This window comes from Gymnodraco acuticeps, unplaced genomic scaffold, assembly GCF_902827175.1.
Source record: "Gymnodraco acuticeps unplaced genomic scaffold, fGymAcu1.1, whole genome shotgun sequence".
NCBI lineage: Eukaryota > Metazoa > Chordata > Actinopteri > Perciformes > Bathydraconidae > Gymnodraco > Gymnodraco acuticeps.
Window position 1 is genome coordinate 66,587 of NW_022992275.1, and position 23,644 is coordinate 90,230.

The 23,644-nt window shown below is 41.0% G+C and overlaps 1 protein-coding gene across 2 annotated transcripts in view; it reads right to left on the reverse strand.

The window, feature by feature from the left end:
- Nucleotides 1–23,644, reverse strand: part of slit3 (slit homolog 3 (Drosophila)) — a 235,637-nt gene that overhangs the window by 25,033 nt on the left and 186,960 nt on the right. For both annotated transcript variants that reach the window (XM_034207325.1, XM_034207326.1), the window contains 13 exons: nt 21,911–21,985; nt 20,378–20,521; nt 18,951–19,094; nt 16,402–16,565; nt 12,538–12,670; nt 10,839–10,907; nt 10,642–10,713; nt 9,052–9,123; nt 5,623–5,694; nt 5,457–5,539; nt 5,248–5,328; nt 3,723–3,847; nt 981–1,078 (listed from right to left, as the gene is read on the reverse strand). In XM_034207325.1, coding sequence (XP_034063216.1) covers nt 981–1,078; nt 3,723–3,847; nt 5,248–5,328; nt 5,457–5,539; nt 5,623–5,694; nt 9,052–9,123; nt 10,642–10,713; nt 10,839–10,907; nt 12,538–12,670; nt 16,402–16,565; nt 18,951–19,094; nt 20,378–20,521; nt 21,911–21,985 — 1,332 coding nt within the window. The remainder of the gene's footprint in view (nt 1–980; nt 1,079–3,722; nt 3,848–5,247; nt 5,329–5,456; nt 5,540–5,622; nt 5,695–9,051; nt 9,124–10,641; nt 10,714–10,838; nt 10,908–12,537; nt 12,671–16,401; nt 16,566–18,950; nt 19,095–20,377; nt 20,522–21,910; nt 21,986–23,644) is intronic.

Sequence of the window (23,644 nt, forward strand, 5' to 3'; positions counted from 1 at the left end):
AGCAAGTGCAGGACGCTTATCCAGGATGAACATAAATGAATAAAGGGGTCAAGGCTTTTTGAATGGGGATTAAAGCTTATGCTGTTCATCAGCTTAAATTACTTGACAGTTAAAGTATTATGGATGTTTCTTTTAATTGGTGATTGTCTGAGGAATTTCAAGGGGGATTTATTTTTCCATAGTCGAAAGAAAGTCATTTAGAGAGCTTTACAGTACATGTCTATTGTTTCGCTTTGAATACACTGATTGCAATAAGTCTAAATCTTTTCAATGGATATGTATAGTAAAAAGTGAGAACCAGAAAGACTGATCATGTTTCTGCTTTGGGTTTGCACTACAGATGCATTGCAAATACCCTACAATAAATGATCTGTGCATTGTACAAAAACACAGATACCACATTTATATTTGGGCATCAATGCTTATATTAAAATGAAAGGCTCATGTCAACATCATGTCTTTGTTGTGATAGATTATATTATATGGTGCTTTACATAATATGTGTCTAACCACCAAAGAAATACCACACATGGAAACAGTGTGTCGTCGTATTAATGCAAACTCAGTTGAGCGGTGGACACTGACAGAATTTTAAAACATCCCTTGGAGCATGTGAGGAGGTCAGAGAGGGCGTAAAGATTTAATGAGCAACCCAAATGGGGGTTCCTTCTTCCTGTCTTACCCCCTCCTCCGACCCCACAGCAAACACAGGGAGAAAAACGCATCGCATGGTCAAAGTAAGTTGTTATCTTGGATAATGCATTGTCCAGTGAAGCTGTCCAACCTATTCATGTAGTCAATATTTCTGTGAGCCGAGTAAAGTACATGTTTCTTTAAAATGAGAATACAGGGGGATATTTATAAAATAATCACACTAATAGAGAGGTGTGGCAGTGCAGTGGCATATTGACGCTCAATTACACAGCTTTGATAGTTTGAAACTACTATATAAGACATATTATTTAACAATAGATTTGTACCTGAAGTGGTCTTCAAAGCCAGGCTGGATGTGGCAGGTTCCTCCATTAGTGCAGGGGAAACTAACACAGGCATTGATGGGTATTTCACAGTTGTGACCCTGGAGGAGAGGACAAGCAAAGAGAAAAGGTTATAACTGGACATCATATTTGATTATTCTGGAGATAATACGACGACAGTTCTGCATTTACTTTGGCTCTCCATTACATGTTCCTGTTACTTTCTGATGTTGTTAAACACTTGCACTGACAGCAGAGATGTGGCTAATAAGCTACATGCTAATGATGGGAAACCTACGTCTGGGTGACCAGATGGTGCAGGGATAAAGGCAATCGCCCACTAGAGACATGGGACCAATACCTTGCATGGACCTAAAGAGTAAATACAGTTGGCAGCAATGGTGTGCCTGCAAGCACTGCAGAATGTAAATACATCTCTCTGGGATTAAAAACGTGTATAAAAACTGAATTTCTATTTTAATATGGAAAACAATTTCACTATTGCCTTTTCCAAAAAATAAAAAATAAAAATATGTTTGGACTAATGACAGGTTGACATACAATGACCGTAGGTGTTATTGCTTTTTCAAGGAATAAGTCAAGCTGGGTAGGCCAGACAGTTTCCATTTAGTTTCTAGACGCATATTCAACTACCAATTTTCTGCTTAAGGACCTGAGACTTTTTTATATTTGAGATCTAGCGAAAGCCTGCCAATAGATAGAAGGTTTAATTAATCTTATTCTGGTTGGTTAATCAAAAAATACGGCAATTTCTTAACCAACCGCTCTACTTTCTTCCTTTGAACCCACAATCATAGTAATCAGCTCACCCATGTGTTTTCACTGTGCAGTGTGCACACATGTACAGTATGAGTACTCTGGCTGCAGCTTTGATTCATTGCTCTTTTCATCACACACCTGTTTTCTAAATAAACAGCTTTTACTAGGAACTGTATCATGTATCAGAGTCCTCCACATACACACCCACTCTCTCTGTCTCCACATCGAGCCCTGGGGCAGTAGTTTTAATTTCAAACCACCAGACCTTTGGCCACCAACACACCCGCCTCCTCTGATCAAAGCAGCTAACAGGACGTTTGTTCTTGCTGTCCTTCTCCATCTGTCTTCATTATTTCCTCCTCTTTTCCTTTCATGTATATCTTCACTTTTTCAGTCTTACTTACTCTTTCTACTCTTTCCTATCAATTTTTTCTCAGTAACCCATTTGCAATTTGTCTTTCTTATACATCCACTTATACTCTATCTTATACTTATACTCTATCTCCTGTTGTTTGAGTTTGTCTCACCTCTTCCTCTTCATCTGTCTCTCTCCCTTCTTTGTTCTCTGCGGCTCCTTTGATTCCTCTAACACATTTTAATTAACGTTGTCCAAGTGGACACAGAAAGGAAAACATACACTCAGACATGCACATGCACAGACACACACTTAGGTGCAAACACACACCCATACACACACCCCAACAGTCCCTGTTTTCCAGTCTGTGACCTTGGCAAGTGATGGTCTAATTAAAAGCAAGATGAAGGCTTTGTCCTCCTGTAAAAGCCCAAAGGTTATGAGGAGTGTGCACACATGAGACCACAAGTGTATCTGAAAACTGCTTGCACATACACACACAAACACCGATACACACACACACACACACACACACACTCCCACAGAAGCCTGAACCGTCTGAAATCTACACACGTACAGACAAACTGGTTGGTAATCTGATGTGTACACACACACACACACACACACACACACACACACACACACACACACACACACACACACACACACACACACACACACACACACACACACACACACACACACACACACACACACACACACACACACAGCCTTAATGCAAATCGACCTCTCACTACTAGATTTTCATGTCTTTCCTAACGCAGGGGTCTTGACAATTATTACACCCTTCGTCGTTTGACCGGTCGATACCTTCCAGGGCAGCCAGCTGCAGTCATCATTTCTCTATTGATGAACAGGTAGATACATTATGCATGCAAGGCCAAAGCTAAGCCAGATAATACTACTAATACCAAAGGCTTATGCAGCATGGCTATCCATCCAGGATACCTTTCACACATGCAGCCGAGCCAGTTCCATGAATCTGACAGCAAAAGTAACAAATGTTTTGCTGCTGTGCCGCCCAGATCCACAATTCACAAGCTTCAGGATACAGAGGGAACATTGCATAAATAATGCTTATTTATGAGACAGTGCTGGTAGTAGGGATCAGGGGATAGAGTAACATTGTCAAGTTTCACATCTGCTTCTATATAATTTCACACTTGAAACATTTTGTAATCACCTTTAACAATTAAAGGTGGGGTAGGTCATTTTGGAGAAACCAGCTCGAGTGCGCTAGCATTTGAAAATACACAGCCGGAAGAAATCTGTTACTTCCTTACAGAGCCCCTCCTCCAACACACACGAACGCGCACATGACCAATGAGGGCACGAGATAAGTTTGTGCACAGATGGAAGGCTGACAGGCAGGTAGGCCATCCAGTTATTTTAGCCGGCTAAAATGATTGGTCGTGCTTTTTACAGTACTACGGCTTCCACAGATGCATTTTTGTATGTATTTATTGTCAAAGCATTTAATATATTCATTGCTATCGGGATGTTAAGAGCATTCCATGGAATATAACATAAAGTGTTTCTGAAATAAATTACATACCTTTAAAGAGTATCTATACTGTATAGTGTCTCACCTTGAATCCATATGGGCAGGAGCAGCTGTAGGATCCAGTAAATTCAGAGGCACAGGTACCATTGTTTTGGCAGGGTGCTGCCAGGCAGGGGGCGCATTTAGACATCAGGCTGATATCTACCGGACCTAAAAAAGATAACAGAGCCAGGTGAGTGTAAGATACACGAGGGAAACAAGAAATGGAGGTAAGGAGAGAAAAACAAAACACAAATGGATTGTTTCCAGTAAAAATGTCTGACAGGATAAGAGAAGTAAGAGCTTAAGAGCGATACATGTGTTTTGTTTTTCAAAGGCTGGTGCATGTAGGAGCAAGGGGAAGCGAGCTTGAATCCCTGCGATGATGTGTTTCCTCTATACCTGGACAAAGGTTTGATCCCAGCACCTGAGTGAAAGTCACTCCTGTTACTGTTCCGCCTTGCATGTAGGACCATGGTGTTCAAGATTTATTCTTTTCAGTGTGTAAATGTCCCTGTGGTCTGATACCAGGGGAGCCCAAGGACATGTTATAATAGAGCTGAGTTGACCCTGTACTCAAGATATAACTGAGAGTTTTTTTTATGTTGCTCAATCTTTCTCTATAAACGTAGGCAATCCTCAATCAGAAATGGCGAGCTGTATTGCTGAATAGAGTACTAAACAGTTGTTCTTGATGCATAAATGCTTGATTACAGTTTGTTTTCAGAAGCATAACAATAGTATAACAATATATACAAAAACATTAAGTGACTCACCCAGAAAAATATGATTTGCTTTAAAGCCTTCCACTAATCTTAGCTATTTCCTGCTTCCAAGCTTTAAAAATGTATCTAAAGTGCAATATCTCCAAAAAACGTAAACGGTTGTGCTCTGAAGAGGTGGAAATGCTATACAGAAGAAAACACAGTTGCTAAAGCCAATCCCATCTCGCACTTAGAGTAAAAGTTAGAGCATGGTACACCTTGGACAGGTAACTTAGTGGACAACACATTATCGCACAGACAAAAAACACATTCACGCGTCCTTTAAGACCAATGAACAGTTAAAGGTTTGTGCATGTTTTTGGACTGAAGTCCAGTGGTCTGCAATCGATCTTGCTGTTGGTCTGAATTGCACACAGCCATGTAAATGTTAGACCACTGGCAGCCCTCCTCACCAAAAACACTGAAACATGACCTGAGACTGGGTATAAAGTCAATGTTGGCCCACAGATTGCCTAAAAACAAAAGCCAGACCAGTGGAAGAAAAGTTAATCACACAGTTGCTTGACTTCCACTGGTCTGGATCTTTCAATGGAACACTACAAGGTCAAAAATAAAATACTCCACCAATGAAAACAAGTAAAAGGGTCAAACTTAACATAATAATAAGACTCAGATAGAGTAGCAATCCAGTTCACTTTGAAATACTCATGATACAGAACAAGATTTTTCCAGTACTAAAACAGGACATACCTGATATAAAATACCTGATATATAATACTGGTAGCAGTTGATGATGAATATAGGCTGAAGGAGGTCAGTGAGCAGAATAAAAAGGAGACTATTTACCTTTACACTGGAATCTGTTGAGTGGCGTGGTGAGCAGGAGCCTGTCAGTCATGTCAGGAGGTCCCGTACAACGAGCAATGCCTACAAAAACACATTTAATTGACATCAACAGAGACTTCTCATCAACAACATTTGAGATCAACTTAACAGAATTTGACATATTTTGGATAGAGGTATTTTGACAGCAGTATTTTGATAGATTTTCTTACCAGGCTCTTTGAAGCCAGCCTTGACCCACTGAGAGAGCCAGCGCAGGTCACAGTTACAGAACAGAGGATTGGCACCAAGAGCACTACACACACAAACATAATTAAAATGTTATCCACAACACTTGCTTTCAAGACACACACACTAGATGCACAGCGCTGCACTTACAGGTGGGACAGAGCAGTCAGGTGGTTGAAAGCTCCTTCTGGTATTGTTGAAAGGTCGTTACCATGGAGAGTGCTGGAGGACAAAGAGAAGTGTACATGAATATTAAATACACAAAACTAACCTTGTTACAAATGTAAATGGTCACTTTCTGACCCATTGTTAATTTTAATTAGCACTTAATTAATTTGATGAAGCATTATTTTATAATCACACTTTCTGCAGCAAGTAGAAGGATGCTGAAACATTTATTTTGTTTGGTTCGAAGCATGTAAAAAGACCAGTGGTTAACACAAGTTGTTCATGTTTTGTCATCTGACATAAAACAAGTCAGTAAATACCCAAGTTGTGTACTAACAAGTGGCAAAAAGAAACTACATACATTTTGGGGGAAATTAAACGTCTTGAACACAGAAAAGGGTACTCACTGGTGCTGTGGTGTGGTTCGTTTAAAGCTTAACATAAGTGTTTAAATTGAATACATTTACACTTCAAACGACATAAAGGTTGAATGTATTTGTGAGTTTAGCATGCTGAACGAAACATATACTGTATCATAAACGTTTGTTTTCCAAAAAGCTTATTTCAGTATTAATCCTACAGTCAAATATTCAATTTTCTATTTGTCAAGAGACAATGACGATGCTATTTTTCGGGTGGGCAAATTTAGAAATGGATGATATGGATGGGCAATCATTCCTTCTACTATTGTACTTATATTGACACAGCTGCCATTGTTAACTGTCCTTACTTAGATACAAATCGTGAAACTGTGTTTAAGGTTTACCTATCGTCAACAGCACTTATGACTAATCTTAACACACATATCTAAACAAGCCCACTGCCTCATATACTGTACATCATATCAGGGGTAAACGGAACTGAAAACCAAGCTGCCTAATACTGGATTTCCCACAAACTAATACACCAGCCCTGACTAGCTGCATGCTAAATTATTCAAATGATCTGTGGTTCCTCGTCAGCAGACACACCATTGTAATTTATAATGGAACATAAATCAAATATTTATGAAAGAAAAACACAAAATAAACAGATTTCTTATTTTCATCGTTGGGTAATAAAGGTTGTCCTGGTCCCTGAATATAAACTGTCTCCTATGGTCGTGTGTGTGTGTGTGTGTGTGTGTGTGTGTGTGTGTGTGTGTGTGTGTGTGTGTGTGTGTGTGTGTGTGTGTGTGTGTGTGTGTGTGTGTGTGTGTGTGTGTGTGTGTGTGTGTGGGTGTGTGTGTGTGTATGTGTGTGTATGTGTGTGTGTGTGTGCGTGTGTGTGTGTGTGTGTGTAAAAAAACCTCTGTGTCAAAGGGACAAACTGCAGGCTGTGATGTGTATCGGTGTGAGCCTGTGGGTTATTGTGCAGAAGTTTGTGCACGTAGATGAATGTGTGTGTCAGAAACTTTTGTCTCCAAGGGCTCAGAGACTGCCGCCGAGTGTGTGTATGTGTGTCCTTTGTGTCTCGACATTTGAGTGTGTTGCCTTCTGGATATAAGTTCACATTCCATTAGAGCGAAGGGCTGTAGCAGGGGACAGCTATCAAACCAACACTATTGGAAAAGTGCGTGTGTGTATGTGTGTGTGTGTGGTGTGTGTGTGTGTGTGTGTGTGTGTGTGTGTGTGTGTGTGTGTGTGTGTGTGTGTGTGTGTGTGTGTGTGTGTGTGTGTGTGTGTGTGTGTGTGTGTGTGTGTGTGTGTGTGTGTGTGTGTGTGTGTGTGTGTGTGTCTGAGTGTGATTCTGTGTGATTCTGTGTGTGCATAATTCAGGTCAGTGTGAAGCTGTGTGTATGTTTGTGTGTGTGCTATATGCCTGTGTATCAGTGAAAATGTATGTGTATTTGTGCATCTAGTTACGGTGGTCTAACAGCCCAAGTGTAAGTCTGGCCCAGAGGGGGTTGTGGGTAATGAGGAAGTGACAGTGATGGCTGCCTGGCAACCAGTTGCTATGTGGGGCCAGACAGGGATCAGTCCCCAAGGCAACATCAAATAAAATGGAAGGAAGAAAGGAGGGAAGAAACAAAACAAAAGCAAAACTTCTACAAGGAAAAAGCTTTAGGATATATATATGTGGATATAGAAGAAAGGCCAGAAACAAGGCACACTTCTTTACGCCTGAAACAACGACATTTTCTTAATGAACAAACAATGGTGGCAATAGTTCAGGAGCAACTGTATACAGAGTGTAATACAATGTAAATGTATCAGATCTCAATGTATTATGTAATGTTAATAGGGCTTCATTTGAACGCAGTTTATAATGAATGTTACATTTTAACAATAGATCTTTATCTTTTTCATTTTGAGCCAATAGTATCACTAACATATTCAGTAAAGAATATCAGTGTTAACTCTACTATTTGCATTATATTTTTGCACCAAAAACACCACTGTGCCATCAAGCTTAAAAACTACATATTCACAGAATATAAGTTGTTGTTGTAAAAATGTTGTCCAACAATATTTAGTAAAGCAAAAGGTGAAAGTGGCTACATTTACTCTGTGATGCAAAACATCAGGGAATATGATAATGTAGCCTTGCTTTTTTAAGCCTCTACCCCTAGACAGGTTGGTTTGATAATAAATAAAGACACTCAATTAATTAGATTTTCATTTAATTACCACTGGTGTTTTTCTGGGTTCCTTAAAACTATTTTGGTGTTGATTATCAAGAGTAACAGACACTGTTTGTAAGCTATGCTGCTGTTATATGAGTATACTTGTCTTTGGGGTACATCATTTACCTTTAAGACATGCTTGAAATGATGTTAAAGAGTTATTTAACACTTAATGATAATCATGTTTTGTTTCTGACCTCCAGGGAAATGTACAGGTGTACCGCAGGACCCAGTGACATCAATATTATTACCAACGTACAACTTGAAATGCTACATATGGCATGTATACGAGCTAAGAGTGTGTGTTTCAGGTTGTATGTGTGGGCGAGGATGGTTAGACAGCAATATGCATGTGTACACTGTGCCGTGTGTGTTTGCGAGACAGAGGGTGGACAACCAGATGGATGACTGAGAGAAACAGAGGCTGGAGGTCGATTCATCAAACACAACATTGGGCGGGAGAGAGAGAGAGAGAGAGAGAGAGAGAGAGAGAGAGAGAGAGAGAGAGAGAGAGAGAGAGAGAGAGAGAGAGAGAGAGAGAGAGGGACATGGGGAAAAGAGAGGCCAGGATGCAGATGGAGAGGGAGTATTACAGAGGAGATGAGAGATTGTCACTTTTATCTCCTTTAGTACCCTGAAACAACAAATGATTGGGTGGCTGTGACTCATTGTGTGACTGGGTCTTAACATGGCACTCGGCCTGGCACCAGGGGAGTGATTAAACTTTGATTGAGCTCAGTAGCAAATGGGAGTGTTGAATATTGAATTCACTGCGGCACTTGAAGAAGATGAAGCTTGCTACTCACAGCAGGCGAAGTGACTTCAGCCCGTCGAAGGCGTTCACCGGGATGCAGCGAATCTGGTTATAACTCAGGATGCTGAAAGACAGAGGACACGCACAAGGTCACAACACTCAGTTTATGAATCAAGACGCTGTTTTTCACAGTATGATTTACTGGGATTTACTCATTTCAAATGTCATTCTGTTGTCTCTGAGACTACATCCCTAAATGCATTACAATTAATGTAGAGGGGCTGAAATAAAGAGATTAAAAAGAGGGAGGACAGGAGGGATGACACAGCAGATATGGTTTAAATACCTAAAGCGTAGCCACTGTAGGTTAAACAAGGGGAAATAAACATGGAGGCCACCTTTCAGTGTGTGGAGTGTGAAGAAATCTGCCAGAGGCAAAGCTGAGGCTCCTAAATCACAGCTATGTATTAGCATCTCTCTTCTGAAACTGCCAATGAACTAAAAAGTTTAGTAATGTATGAAGGTGAAGAAAAAAACACGAAAGGACAGAATTCTGATCAGGTTGGCTGTTTCAGAGTGCCATCCTTATTTTCACATAATTAAGCCATATAATGATGCTGCGGTAAAAAGCTGACTGCTGCTGTCTGATCAGGAAAACACAACAATGGTGATCAGCAGTTTTTGGGCTTATGATGCTCTAATGAAGAGTCATAATGACTGATTATCAACAGTTTCCTAAAGGGAAAACAACATGTATCTCCAACTTCAAGTTAAAAACTGATGTTGAAAACAGCCAATACATCTACAGGTTGGGAAAATGTGGAAACCCACCTCTTCAACTCGTGGCACGGTGTGTTTGGGCAAGGCATTTAACACAGCAAGCGTTCCACTGATGCTATCTGCGGGCTAACAGTAGGACTCTGTGTTTGTACTGGGCAGCTCCCAGGCATGAATGATTGCAACTCTATGAAATATAAAACTAGGCGTAGCTGGAAAAGAGCAAATGCACTTTCCATCGACACAAAGAAATCCTCCAAATTGATGTGAAATCCATGTAATAGATAAGATAGAGGCAGAAAAGAGACGACCTTAGCAATAGAAGGAATTTTTATGTGAGATTGAAAGGCAGGACAGAATTGAAGAGAGGGGAATTTCAGAGGAGCCAAAGCAGATTATAATCCAAGAGGTTCATTGAGTGAGTGAAAGGGAGGTGAAAGGACATATTTTAAAAGGAATAATACGATGGGAAAGTAATATACTACATGTAAGCAATGAGATGAAAGAGGAATATGATACAAGAATAAGATAAAAGTGAAGCTTGAAATGAGATGGGGGGAAAGGCTGGGGAGAGAATAGAAGAAGATGGAGAAAGGTGAGGGTCATTTCGGGTACACTTAGGACAGAAGTGGAGAACCTAGAAAGGAGAAGATGAAGATACAGATGAAGAAGAAATAAGAGAGAAAAGAAGAAGCAGGAAACTATAAAGAAAATGACAGGAGAAGATAGGGCGATTAATCAAACTTAAGAGCAGAAAAACACTGATTTATCTTGTGGGTTTCACCCTTACACACACACAACCAATCAGGACGTAGACGGTGTTGTATGCAGGCATGACTAGGTGTGCGTTGCCACAGTAACTTACAGTGTGGCTAGTTGAGTCATGTTGTTGAAGGTGAACGAGGCCAACGTGCTGATGCTGTTGTTGCTCAGGTCCCTGTGTGGGTACAAGCATAAAGTCAGGACACACATACACACTCAACAGATGCATGGCAGGTTATTTAAATTGTCTGCAAACAAGGATGTGTGTATTCTGTTCAAGGTTATGCGAGTGCTACGTACACCAGTGACAGCTGCTTCAGGCCGGCCAGCTCCTTGGGCACAGATGTCAGCATATTACCCTCCAGGTATCTAGAAAAAAAGGTGCATAGTTAGTGTGAAATATATGACATCTACTATGTATTTATTCACCAATACAGACATATGGGGTGAGAAAAATTGCAATATACATGTAGGACATAAAACTTTTAGTTGTGCAACTTCTGTCACACCAAAGAGAGCAGGAGGCAGGGGACATGCAAAGCAGATGAGAGTACATTTTGAACTCTGTTGGGAAGATAAATGAGCTAGAGCTTTATTGATTATTCTGCTAATGGATTAGTCAAACAACAGAAAGATAATGTCCAACTATTACGATAATTGATGTGATTTGTCATGTTTTCAGCCTCTCAAATACAGAGAATTACCGTTTTACCCCCTCACAAACAGGATATGGGATCTTAAATGTTGTATGATATTTGAAATCAGTGTGGCCAGGAGTGACTACAAAGCAGATCAACAATGTAAAATATCAATGTTAAAATACCTCACACCAAAATAAAATCTTGCAAGATAATCTTTACAACCATATCAATTGTGATTTCGCTGGCTAGTGTGAAAAAGTGGGGATTCTGGGCCCAAATAGGCTTGGTTAACATGAAGTGTGTACCCAGCCTTACAGTAGCCTGTACACCAATATACAGATCTGATTCTGGACATTTCTACTCGTTCTGCATAGGTGAATGTCTGTGGAAGTTAATCTCTGAATTCACCAGACAGCAAATCAAGATGGGACAAGATGACAAGATTAGAGGTGTGAACCTGCCCGACTGAGGAAGAGCAGCGTAACAGTTTCAACATGCAGCTTCAAACACATATTCCAACCACTACAAACAGTTTTTACAAACTTCTGATCAGTTTGTGGTTGGGAGGATGTGAGAAAAAACAAGTGAAGAAACATATACACTCAAGCACACACACACATTTGTATGATCCACTGGTCTCTGCTCTCTCAGGTCATAAGTAGGTCATGTGGACAGTATGATGAAGTGTCTTCTTCTGCCTGATCAATACCTAATCACTGCTATTGACCCCGCAGAGCAGGCCTATTTCACAGCTACAGGGGTCCGTGTGAGTGTGTGTGTGTGTGTGTGTGTGTGTGTGTGTGTGTGTGTGCATTAGTTCATTCTACCTATGACAGATTGTGATACGTGTTTTCTAAATGTCCTAATCTCGATTAACACTGCATGTGTGTGTATTCACTAAATAGTTTGTTAGGTCCTGAAACAGCAAAGGGCAACATGCTGCATCAATATAGCACTGCAGCAAAGTGTGTGTGTGTGTGTGTGTGTGTGTGTGTGTGTGTGTGTGTGTGTGTGTGTGTGTGTGTGTGTGTGTGTGTGTGTGTGTGTGTGTGTGTGTGTGCGCGAGTGTGTGAGCGCATGTGTGATAGAGAGTAATCATTGATAGAAATGGCCATTTCTGCCTGTACATGTCTGCTGGTAAGGTCATTGGCTTTTGTGTGTCTGTATGTTAGATCACAAGTGAACGTGTACATCCTTGTGTTTGAGTTTGTCAGTGTGTGTGTGTGTGTGTGTGTGTGTGTGTGTGTGTGTGTGTGTGTGTGTGTGTGTGTGTGTGTGTGTGTGTGTGTGTGTGTGTGTGTGTGTGTGTGTGTGTGTGTGTGTGTGTGTGTGTGTGTGTGTGTGTGTGCATGTCTCACAGCTCCGTGGCGTCCTTGGGAATGCCCTTGGGCAGAGAGTGCAGCCCTCTGTTGCTGCAGCGCACGACGCCTTCTGTGCACGTGCAGACGTCAGGACAGCCAGACGTAGGAAGACAGCCATTATCCTCAACACCTTAAGAGAGAGGGCAGACAAGAGAGCAAATATTAGACAAAAAGGAGATGGAAAAGAAGGATACAGAGAAGGACAGGCACATTACAAAAAGGGACAGAGGTGAGAGATAGAGAAAGAGAAAACAGTCAGAGGAAATGAAGCAGAACGAGGGGAGGGAGGTTGGGGGAGGCAAAAGAGAAAAGAGATAGAGGGAGACACAGAGATAAAGACTGATCTGTAAGTATGGTACTTGGTCAATTCCAATTAGATCTGCACTCAGCACTTTTAAAGAGTACTTAACAAATCCATATCAAATGACCAGAGGCAGCGAATATCAGCTTCACTGATGTGGCTCAACATCTGGCTCAGGACCTGCAGTCATGCTAAAAACCGCCTAGATTATTCTGGAGACACAGCGAGCAGATGTTGGAAGGATGGCCTGCAACGATTTAGGAAAGTCATCTGCTATCATCTTGAGTCATATAGCATTGCCATACCAATGTTCTTTAATAAGTTATTTAGCCAACACACATGGTAGGCTAAGGGGCGGGACATCTCTAAGCAGTTGACCAATCACAACAGACTGGGCTCTGGTTTCAGACAGAGGGTGAAAAGAGGTGCTGCAGCACAAGCAGCATGACAAAGATAAAGACCTTTTTGAACATTAAAGCATGGAGACATGTCACAGTAGAAGCACACAATACACATATGAACCTGAACATGAGCATAACAGGACCCTTCAATGGACACTCCCATTTGTTTTATAATTGCATGAATTGTTTTATACATATTTAATGAGCATTTTTGGTGTGCCTGAGATCCTCCATTTTTTAACTGATTCTCTGTAGTGCATTTCATAATACATTTATTTAAGATTTCCTTTTAATTATGAATAGGGGAACCTGCAAATTGTACATGATTAGTCTCTTACTTTTCATCCTTAATGTGATATCTTTAATCTTGCAGTAAAAAATGAGCTATGTTCCCCACACACACAGAAACATCTGAGTAGTGATTGTAATCGTCTAACACTCAAAGATAAGAATGATCAAAGTCAGTTGTTCTTGGCTTACAACGAGCTCCATTTCCTTGACACACACACAGACACACACACACACATTGACACATACCATGTATACATCACTTCAGGGGACATTACATTGACTTACATGCATTTCCTGGAGACTTATCCTAACCTTAACCATAACCAACACATGCCTAACCCTAACCCTTACCCTTAACCTTACCCTAACCCTAATCCTAAACCTAACCAAGTCTTCACCCTAAAATTAATGATTCCCCTCATGGGGACCTCCAATTTGTCCCCATAAGGGAGGCGAGTCCCCACACGTGACTGTGTAAACAGATTTAGGTCCCCACAAGTATAGTAATGCTAGGCCACACACACACACACACACACACACACACACACACACACACACACACACACACACACACACATACACACACACACACACACACACATAATAGTTGAACTGCTGTCGAAATGTAAAACAAGCTGAGTCAAAACCTTAATGAAGGATAACGAGGAATGGACACTAAGCCTATCATAACACAACAGCAATCTGAGTGTGTGTGTACTGTACGTGTGTGGAGAGAGAGGGAAAAAAAGATTGGAAAAGCAAAAGCCAAGTTTATACTCTTCTATGTTTATACTTGGCTGTGTGTTTGTGACTTTGTGCCAATATGCTGCAGTGACATTAATGCATGCATGGAATTATAACTATGAGTCGTTCTATCCTGTGGCCATTTCCTCATTCACTTTGTAATTTTCTAATTGTGCTAATGTCTAAATGTCAAGCATATTGGCGTGCACGTGTGCATGTGTGGAGCAATGTGTGTGAGTGTGTGCATCTATCTGGTGTGTGTGTTGCAATTAAGTCCACAGGGAGGTGAAGCCGTGGGCTGACTCACTCCACAGTTGGCTGATTGGACTAACATCTAAATGTGCGCTAAATATCTTCTCACAAATTCAATTAACTTTACCTTACCCCCGGCTGCCTCTGGACAACTTAACAGTCATTTTACTCAGCTATAAATAGGCCGGACATGAAGACCTTGGTTGTGTTTGCATGTGTTTCTTTGCTTCTACTCCTTTGAGAACCTCTTAGAGATTTACATCTTCAGAGTACTGAGAGTTAACCGTTGCCAAATGAGATGGTGTCCCTGTTTGGTAGTTTGTTTGTCTGACTTCCAGCAGGATAATTACAAACCTTTGGGGGCAGTTAGGCCTTGAGCCAAAGACATTTTAATTTGAAGCTGGTGGTGATCCAGATGTTGGATTTCAATCATCATGCAATAGTGTGCAAAGTGACTGATATGAAAAAAAAAACCTGAACACTGATGCTAGTCTTCAGTTTTTACATATTATTTTACTCCGATGCAAATCTGTATATTGTTTATGTTAATTTATATTATAAATTCAGATTGTATCATGTACGATGCTGATAAGACCAGAAGTACAAAGGCTTGGTTTCAGCCAACTATGTTTGTGTGTGTGTGTGTGTGTGTGTGTGTGTGTGTGTGTGTGTGTGTGTGTGTGTGTGTGTGTGTGTGTGTGTGTGTGTGTGTGTGTGTGTGTGTGTGTGTGTGTGTGTGTGTGTGTGTGTGTGTGTGTGTGTGTGTGTGTGTGTGTGTGTGTGTGTGTGTGTGTGCTTGGCTGCAAAACTGAACAATGAATATTAAGATCTGGTACCATGTTAGAGTTCCTGTACTCGAGCCAACCTGGCCAACTACTTTGCAAAGCCATTTTCAGTAAATGGCTCCAGCACAGCAGCAGGAAATGAGAAAAGTGTAATAAATGCAAATAAACTTAAGAGGAAAAGAGCGGTAGACTGAGATTAAAAGAGGACAAAAAGGAGATGCTATAAAGAAAAAATTGAGAGAAGAAAGAAACATGTAATGGACAGGAGAGCCAGACCACACTTTGTCCATGGCGTCAAACTGGGCAGCCAAGGCGATGGCCTAAGTTGCTAAAGGCAGGCATTGCTGCGTTAAGAGCAACGTCACCGTAGAAACCACAACATGATGTCATTGACAGCTGCTGTTTTTACTATCCTCAGATTACCCAGTAAAGATATGTGTATGTATCTGCTTTTTTGAGACATGGGATGCAAAGCTGTATCTGGAAGGATTGTTGGGCGGCAGTGGTTCAGTCTGTAGGGGATTGGACTTTGGACCGAAGGGTCGCCGGTTCACGTCCCGATCGGACCAAAAAATACGGAATGTTGACTGGTACTGTAGAGGAGCCAGTTCACCTCCTGGGCCACTGCCAAAGTGCCCTTGAGCAAGGCACCTAACCCCCAACTGCTCACTGGCTGCCTCCGCTCTGACCTCTCAACTGCATGTGTGTGTATTTGTATATGTGCATGTTGTAAAAAGTGTGTACTGTGTGTACTGTATTACCTGTATAAAAATGCATGTGTGTGTACGACAGAGTGGAAACTGAATTTCCCCCTCGGGGGATTAATAAAGGTCCATCTTCTTCTTCTTCTAAACAAAGATACAATAATCAGGACTTCACGTACCTGAGGATGTGACAATATTTGATTCAGATATCAGTGAAATTGTCGAGGGAACAATTGATTTTCCTTATGCAATTAACAATCATTATAAGACCTTTACTGTATCTCACCACCCAATGCTCCACTGCAGCAGGAATTTCCAGGGTTCTCTCATATTCATTAAAATACCTATTTTCCCTTCTCCCATTCGCAGAAAGAGAGACTCACCGTCGCATGTGAAGTCCGGGGTGGCCACATCCTGGATGGGGATCTCCTTCAGGAAGGCGGGCTTCTGACAGCGAGGGTTTCCACTAACCACCCTCGTCTTCTTCAGCCACTGCCCCAGCCAGGACAGATGACAATCACACACATACGGGTTGGACAGGAGGTTACTATGAAGATAAAGAGAGAGCGAAAGGGAAATCGTTGAAAACAGGGTCAACGCAACAAAAAAAAAATCCACCGAAAGTTGGAGGTTCGATCTGTTGCTGCAAAAATGTAGTTGGGGAACATACATGTTTACAATCAATTCATCATGGAAAAAAAGCTGCACACCCTTAAAATACAGGTTTTCCCCAAATGTTACAGAAATACAAAAATATTGGTGCGCTCACATTATTTATATATTTATGTGGTACATTGTACACTGAGAAACACAGAGATATAAGTTATTTTAGTTTTTCGTTGGATTTGAAGACATTTAAATGAAAGACAAAGAGAGCAATGGAGAGAAAGGACACAAAAGAGAAAAGGTTATCATTTATTTTTGTATTCATGTGGAGGACGATGGAGAATGGAAAGGAGAGGTGGCAGAGTGAGACATGTTGACAGAGAGAAAGAAAAGAGAAAAGGTTATCTGTACATTTTATTCATTTTTGATAAACCCTCATAGCATTTTGTTGCTTTTGTCACACTGCTCATGTAATATTCATAATGAACCATATTTAAACTGAATGGGGGCCGAGGAGGCATCAGCAGAACATTCTAGACAGGCGGTATACTTAGGTACATTTTCTTCTCAGCTCACTGCCACTTCAGATCAAATACAGTTCACTGATTACTACTTCTTTCTTTTTTAAGGAGATTTAGGGTTGATACATTATGTAGTAAAACAATATGATGAATATATTGTGAAACGAAAATGTCTTTCTATATTCCTCCCTTTCACTGACAATAAGTGGAATACTTTGGGAATTAAATGTAAGCATCTCAAGGACTCACACCGATCTATTTAATGATGATGTCGTGCCTTCAAGTCATGTCAAGACATTCTTGCAGCGGCTGAACTAATCAACCTGAATGTTGCTGTTTGTGCAACAATACTAATGGTGTGCCACTATAGATAGGGACGAGTTATTTCCTCATTTCCTTGTAATGAATTAACCTTGCTGCCTGGCAACCCGACATACGTTAAATCCCTTCCTTCCTTAACAATGTGTTAATCTTTTAATTAAACGGACAAACTCTATTGGAAAACAATGCAAATGGAGAGATATTAGAAATAGTGAGAGAGAGAGGAGAAAAACAGAAGAAAGATAAGGAAATGAACGGAGGAAGTGTTCAGAACTAAGCTCCATAAATAGAAACTATCCATCTTTCCTTCACAGTAAACAGCAGTAGGTTGCATAGGAAATCAAGTGTTGCTGCTAGGCCAATGAAAAAGTGATGCTGAAAAAAGAATGACAGTGAAAAATGACAGGGTGCATGGTAATAGAATATCGTTCCATTTTTGTAGTGATAATCACAAACAGCCCCACTGAGTTTGTGCAACAATGCATCCACTCATCCATCCTCCCTCTGTCACATCCTCATTTTCCCTCTCTTGTCTCCCACCTTTCCTCCCGAAAGACTCAAGGAGGAACTTGAATTGAAGATGACAGGTACACAGCAGGATATGGAGCGAGAACAAAAGGCAGAACACAAGGAAAGGAAGCAGGAGAGTGTAAGAGGATGTGAGGAGACCTTTTTTTGGCTTGGCATAGCAAATCAATTATTTACAACCTTCACATCTAGGTGGTCAGAAGACTGGAAAGGAAAACACATAACTTTACTTCATGGCAGCTTCTGTATCATGAAAAGGCTGAACACCAGTAAACATTTGTGCACCAATGAAAGCATGTATGCTATACATATAGGCACACACACCAAACACACACATAACATTAAATAGTAGGCCAACTCATGTTTTAGTCGCAGCAGGTGTGTTCATTTTTGAGAAGATAAAAACAAGCTTGCAGATGCTCCTGCTTGTGTCTGGGTATTTGTGTGTGTGTGTGTGTGTGTGTGTGTGTGTGTGTGTGTGTGTGTGTGTGTGTGTGTGTGTGTGTGTGTGTGTGTGTGTGTGTGTGTGTGTGTGTGTGTGTGTGTGTGTGTGTGTGTGTGTGTGTGTGTGTGTGTGTGTGTGTGTGTGTGTGTGTCGGTGGTTGCACAGATGCTGAGATATATATAGCTTTGATAACAAATGTCCTGGGATCCAGACCAATCTAGTCAATAATGATGGAGAGCATATGTGAGGAGAACAGCATCCAGAGAGAAACTTGTGTGTGTGTGTCTGTGTATGTGTGTGTGTATGTTCTGCTAACAAATTCTGAGCCAGAGGGAGAAAAATAGTTCAGACAAGAAAGAGGGACTAACTTTGTTTCGATTCTGCCAGATTTAAAGAGAGACAAAAATGTAATCGGGGCACAAGTTGACAGAGAATGATGGGATGAAAATTAAGAAAAAAAACGGAAAACAAGGAATAGAGGGGGAGAGGGGTAGGAACACATGAGACTTACATGGTGGACAGGGAGTGGAGGGTGGAGAAGGCTCCAGGAGCGATGCTGGTGATCCTGTTGTCGTACAGCGACAGCAGACGCACCGAGCTCAGACCCGTGAATGTACTGTTGTCAATGCAGCTGATCTGGTTGCTCCGCAGCATTCTGCAAACACACAGCATGTATATTTAGTAAACAGACCTAAAACTAACAGATGAACATGTTGTTTTACCTTAAAGAATAGAAGTTACAATGACATCTCTAGAGTCTCCTGTTAACCTTATAACTCATGTCAGAATTAGTCTTGATATACAACATATAAGCCAGGGCCAATTATTTCTAAAAGGCAGTCGTTCTGTTTATCCTTTTCCTGACAATGTGTTTGTCGAAAAAGTTGTATCTATAATAGACAACAACAACAAATTATATGTACACACTTTGACTAGATAAAAACAGACGGACTGAAGATAAAATGAGCATAACCTATAATGACATGAACAAAAGATAAAACGGAAAGCAAGGGGAAATTCAAACCAGTCCCCATAGGACCATCATGACAGAGACTGTAATATGACATTAGCTTTTGACACACAGTCATGTGGGACCAGGCTAACTGAGTTAGTTAGCATTAGCAATCTCTGGGACAGGCTAACCTAGTTAGCAAAGCTATTACTGGACCAGGGAGCCTCTTAACATAATACAGAGACAGCCATGATGCCATTAGAGAGTCATTAGCCGGCATATATAAACATGATAGCATTAGCTAGTCATTACGGAGAACACACAGACAACATTAGCTCATGGTTGCATACACTATCCTGTAACCCCTAATTGGACGCTAGCCTATTTATGGTAGGAGCCCAAATTAGAGGAACAACAATATATGCTGTCATTAGCTTTGATTCCAGGGTGAGTGATTAAACAATCGTGCTGCACTCTTTAAAGTCTGCAGGAGAAAAAGTTAGTCAAGTCCTCCATACATTAAGTGTGGAGGGTTTACGGCACCAGAACAACGTTTGCTGACCATTTTGAAAGACAAATATAACTCTGACTGGACAACTAAACTATAAAAGTGGCTTTTATGTGATTGCAAAGCTCACAGTTAACTTGGCTTTGTTCTCAGAATGGCAAGTTTCAATAAAATAATTTACATATTTGTATTCATTAGCGTTAGCATTCTGAAAATGGGAGCAACTAGGGCTGCTCAATTAATCTTATGTTAATCGCGATTACGATTATGGCTTGCAACGATTACAAAAACAACGTAGGTTTATCGAAATAAAATGATTATTTTTGTATTATTATTATTACTTTTTTTTTTTTTTGGTTTTTCAGTTGAATTATACTTAAAGGTCAGGTAGCGTCATTTTCTTTACAAGCAAACCACTACCAACAAAAATGAAGTGCTGAACACACACACATACACACACGCAGTAAACCTGACTTACAGAGTTTTCAGGCCGATGAGTCCTTTGAACATGCGTCCCTGCAGTCCAGTTAGCTTGTTCCCCGTCAGCAGCAGCTCCAAAACTCCACCCGCTCCATCAAACGCACCTTCACGGATGTCTCTCAGCTTGTTGTTACTCAGGTTGCTGCATGAAAGACAAAGATGCACACATGTTGCAGTATTTGATATTTAGGTTGTTCTGCTTGTGTTTGTTTGAACTACAGTACATGCAGGAAAGCCTAAGATGTCATATTTCCAATTTAACTGCACTAATCAATCATGTTTCTTGACTAATAAATATAAATGTTCTCTCCATCTTAATGTCCTCATCTTGTACACTAGATATTTTGATAACAGCTTCAAGCAATGGCCATAACTTTCTACACACTATGAAGCACATGGACACACCCACACAAAAGAAAATGAGACAAGTGGTCACAGGCAAACTGAAAAGGATTGCAATCTCTCTTCCTTGCGCACATAATGAGAAAAATGAAAAGGGAGCATTTGGTCATAGAGACAATAACTTGAGATGATAGCTATCATAACTACTGTAGCTTTCATTCAAAGCTAGTTTTGTGTTTCCTCTTATCAGCTCCATGGAAGAGGAGAGGAGGAAGAAGAGAGGAGACAAGAGGGGAAGCGCAGAGAAGGAAAATGACAGACAAAATAAAAAAAATAGAATATACATATGCAGTCAAGTTTGAAATATAATAAAAGCAGCAGGGCAGATGCAAAGGATAAGAGAAAATGTGAGGTGAGGAGGAAAGGAGATGAGAAATAGAGGGAAGGAATTGAGAGCAGGAAAATGGAAATGAGTGCTCCCCAATCTATATTGTCAGTGACACTGCTAGATGGTTAGCAATTTCCTCTCCAATAAATCAACTTCTGGTTTCAGCTCTGTCTTTCTCTATCTCGCTCTGACACACACGCACACACACGAACCGAGAGGAGGTCGTAGATAAGGAGTGACTGTAAATCTGAACCGAAGGCCCATCTTCTATTTCCATTTAATATTTGCTTCCTCCATTTCTCCCGCCCACCCTTCCATCTCTCTCTGCCCCTCCCATCCTCTTTCTTGTCCTCAGCCACTCTTCTTCTTCCTTCTGCCCGCAATCCTGTCTCTCTCAGTTTCACTCTTGCCCTCTTTGCATTTATGTGTTTTTACACTTTCCTCTTCCCTTCTTTCCTCTTTAGATCCTCGCTTTCCTCCTTATTTTCCCCTTTCCCTTCCATTGCCTTCACTCTATCACCTGTACTTCCATTTCCTGACTCTTTCTTAACGTCTTTCATCCCTTGTAGCTGTCCATCCACCTTTTTTAGCTGTTTTTGTCCAATCTAATGTCAGTCATCTAGAGCCTTCATCTATCGGCCATATTAAGAAAAGTGTTAAGACTGGAAATGAGCAAGATCCAATTATTAAGATCCTCATTAGCTCACTTTCAGAGGACACCATTTTTAATGCATGCATTATTAAATTAATAAATACATGTAAAAAACACACTTATTGAAGAAATGCTTGCTTCATACATACATCTTCTTCAAGTTTGGCAGCTTCTTAAACGTCCCTGCAGCCTCCAGTATGGCAATCTCATTGTCGTTTAACCGCCTAGAGAGGGAAAGATAAAGGGAGTGGGTTAGACATTTTTCTTTCATGAAACAAACTGCACACAAATGAAGATGCACACACACCCACAGCAACAAGATGGAGAGAGAAAGGCTGCAAGTTAGGGGGGAATGACCGCATGAAGGTTAAGAGGCCTTTAGTGACTGCTGAAGTATGATGTGCCGAAAAACCAGAGGAGGGAGAAGAGAATAATTAAACATGTTGGAGAAGAGGAGAGCAATTCATCTTTTCTATACGGTCATCAATACCCACACTGCCCTAAGCACAGAGAACAGTTTGAGAGGAAGGAAGCCCAACATCTGCTTTATTGAGGTAATTTGTACTAAAAGGGTGCTGCTAAAAGGATGCTTCTAGGGTGTGTGTGTCAAAGTCAAAGTCAGCTTTATTGTCTAAATTACTACATGTGTTATACATCCAGAAATCTCGAGATACCGTTTCCCGCAGTCCCACAGTGTGACATATATACATACAACTAAACAAAAAGGGCCTAGATAAACGGGGTATACAATTTAAAATGTTAATAATATATTTAAAATGTTCAAAGTACAGTTTCAGTGCAGTAGCAGCGGAGATGGGCAGAAAAGTGACATGGTGCTAGATGAGGGAAGGTTGTGTGTGTGTGTGTGTGTGTGTGTGTGTGTGTGTGTGTGTGTGTGTGTGTGTGTGTGTGTGTGTGTGTGTGTGTGTGTGTGTGTGTGTGTGTGTGTGTGTGTGTGTGTGTGTGGGGGGGGGGGGGGGGTTAAAGTCCAGGGGGCAGGGGGGAAAGGGGGGAAAGGTGGGAGGCAGTGTGTGTGTGAGTTTGTGTGAAAAAGGCAGAGTGAGAGACATTGAGGATGGGCAGTGAAAGTTCAGCTGACACTTTTTAATGAGATACAGTTAAAGATTGATCAACCTGGATAAAGCCATGCTGAAATTATACATTGCGAAATCCAAATCAAAGCGGTGGCAAAACATTTATAATCGTGTGATCCATCGCTCTCAGAATATACACATTTATTGAGTCCAAATAGATATTCTAAGATTCTTCTATGCTTATTGAAGACTTTCAAGGCCAAAGCCGAGGATGGATTTTCTGTGGCTCGTGGGACGAGTCACAAAGAAAGACAGAAGAGAGAAGACATATATAAGCCTTCAGCTCAGCCACAACCTCCCATGATTTCCCCTGATAAGGCAGGCTACAAAGGGCACAACTGTTGGTGTGTGTGTGTGTGTGTGTGTGTGTGTGTGTGTGTGTGTGTGTGTGTGTGTGTGTGTGTGTGTGTGTGTGTGTGTGTGTGTGTGTGTGTGTGTGTGTGTGTGTGTGTGTGTGTGTGTGTGTGTGTGTGTGTGTGTGTGTGTGTGTGTGTGTGTGTGTGGCCTTGAAAACCCCTCTGGTTGGATGTGTTGTTAAGAAAAAGGCAAGAAAAAGAGAGAGGGTGTCGAAATTGTAGAAACTTTGATCTGCCCTCTAACCACCCATGAAGGACAAGGTTTATATTTTTGACATGAAGCACCATGGGAACAGATAGAGGGGAATGAGAGAGGACTGGAGGATACAAAAGTTCTCAGAGGGAAACAGAACTAAAGAGAGCGAGAAAGAGGAATTGGGAGCTAATGGTCTGTGGGATACAGGCATTATTATTGATCTAAAGTGGCAGCCAC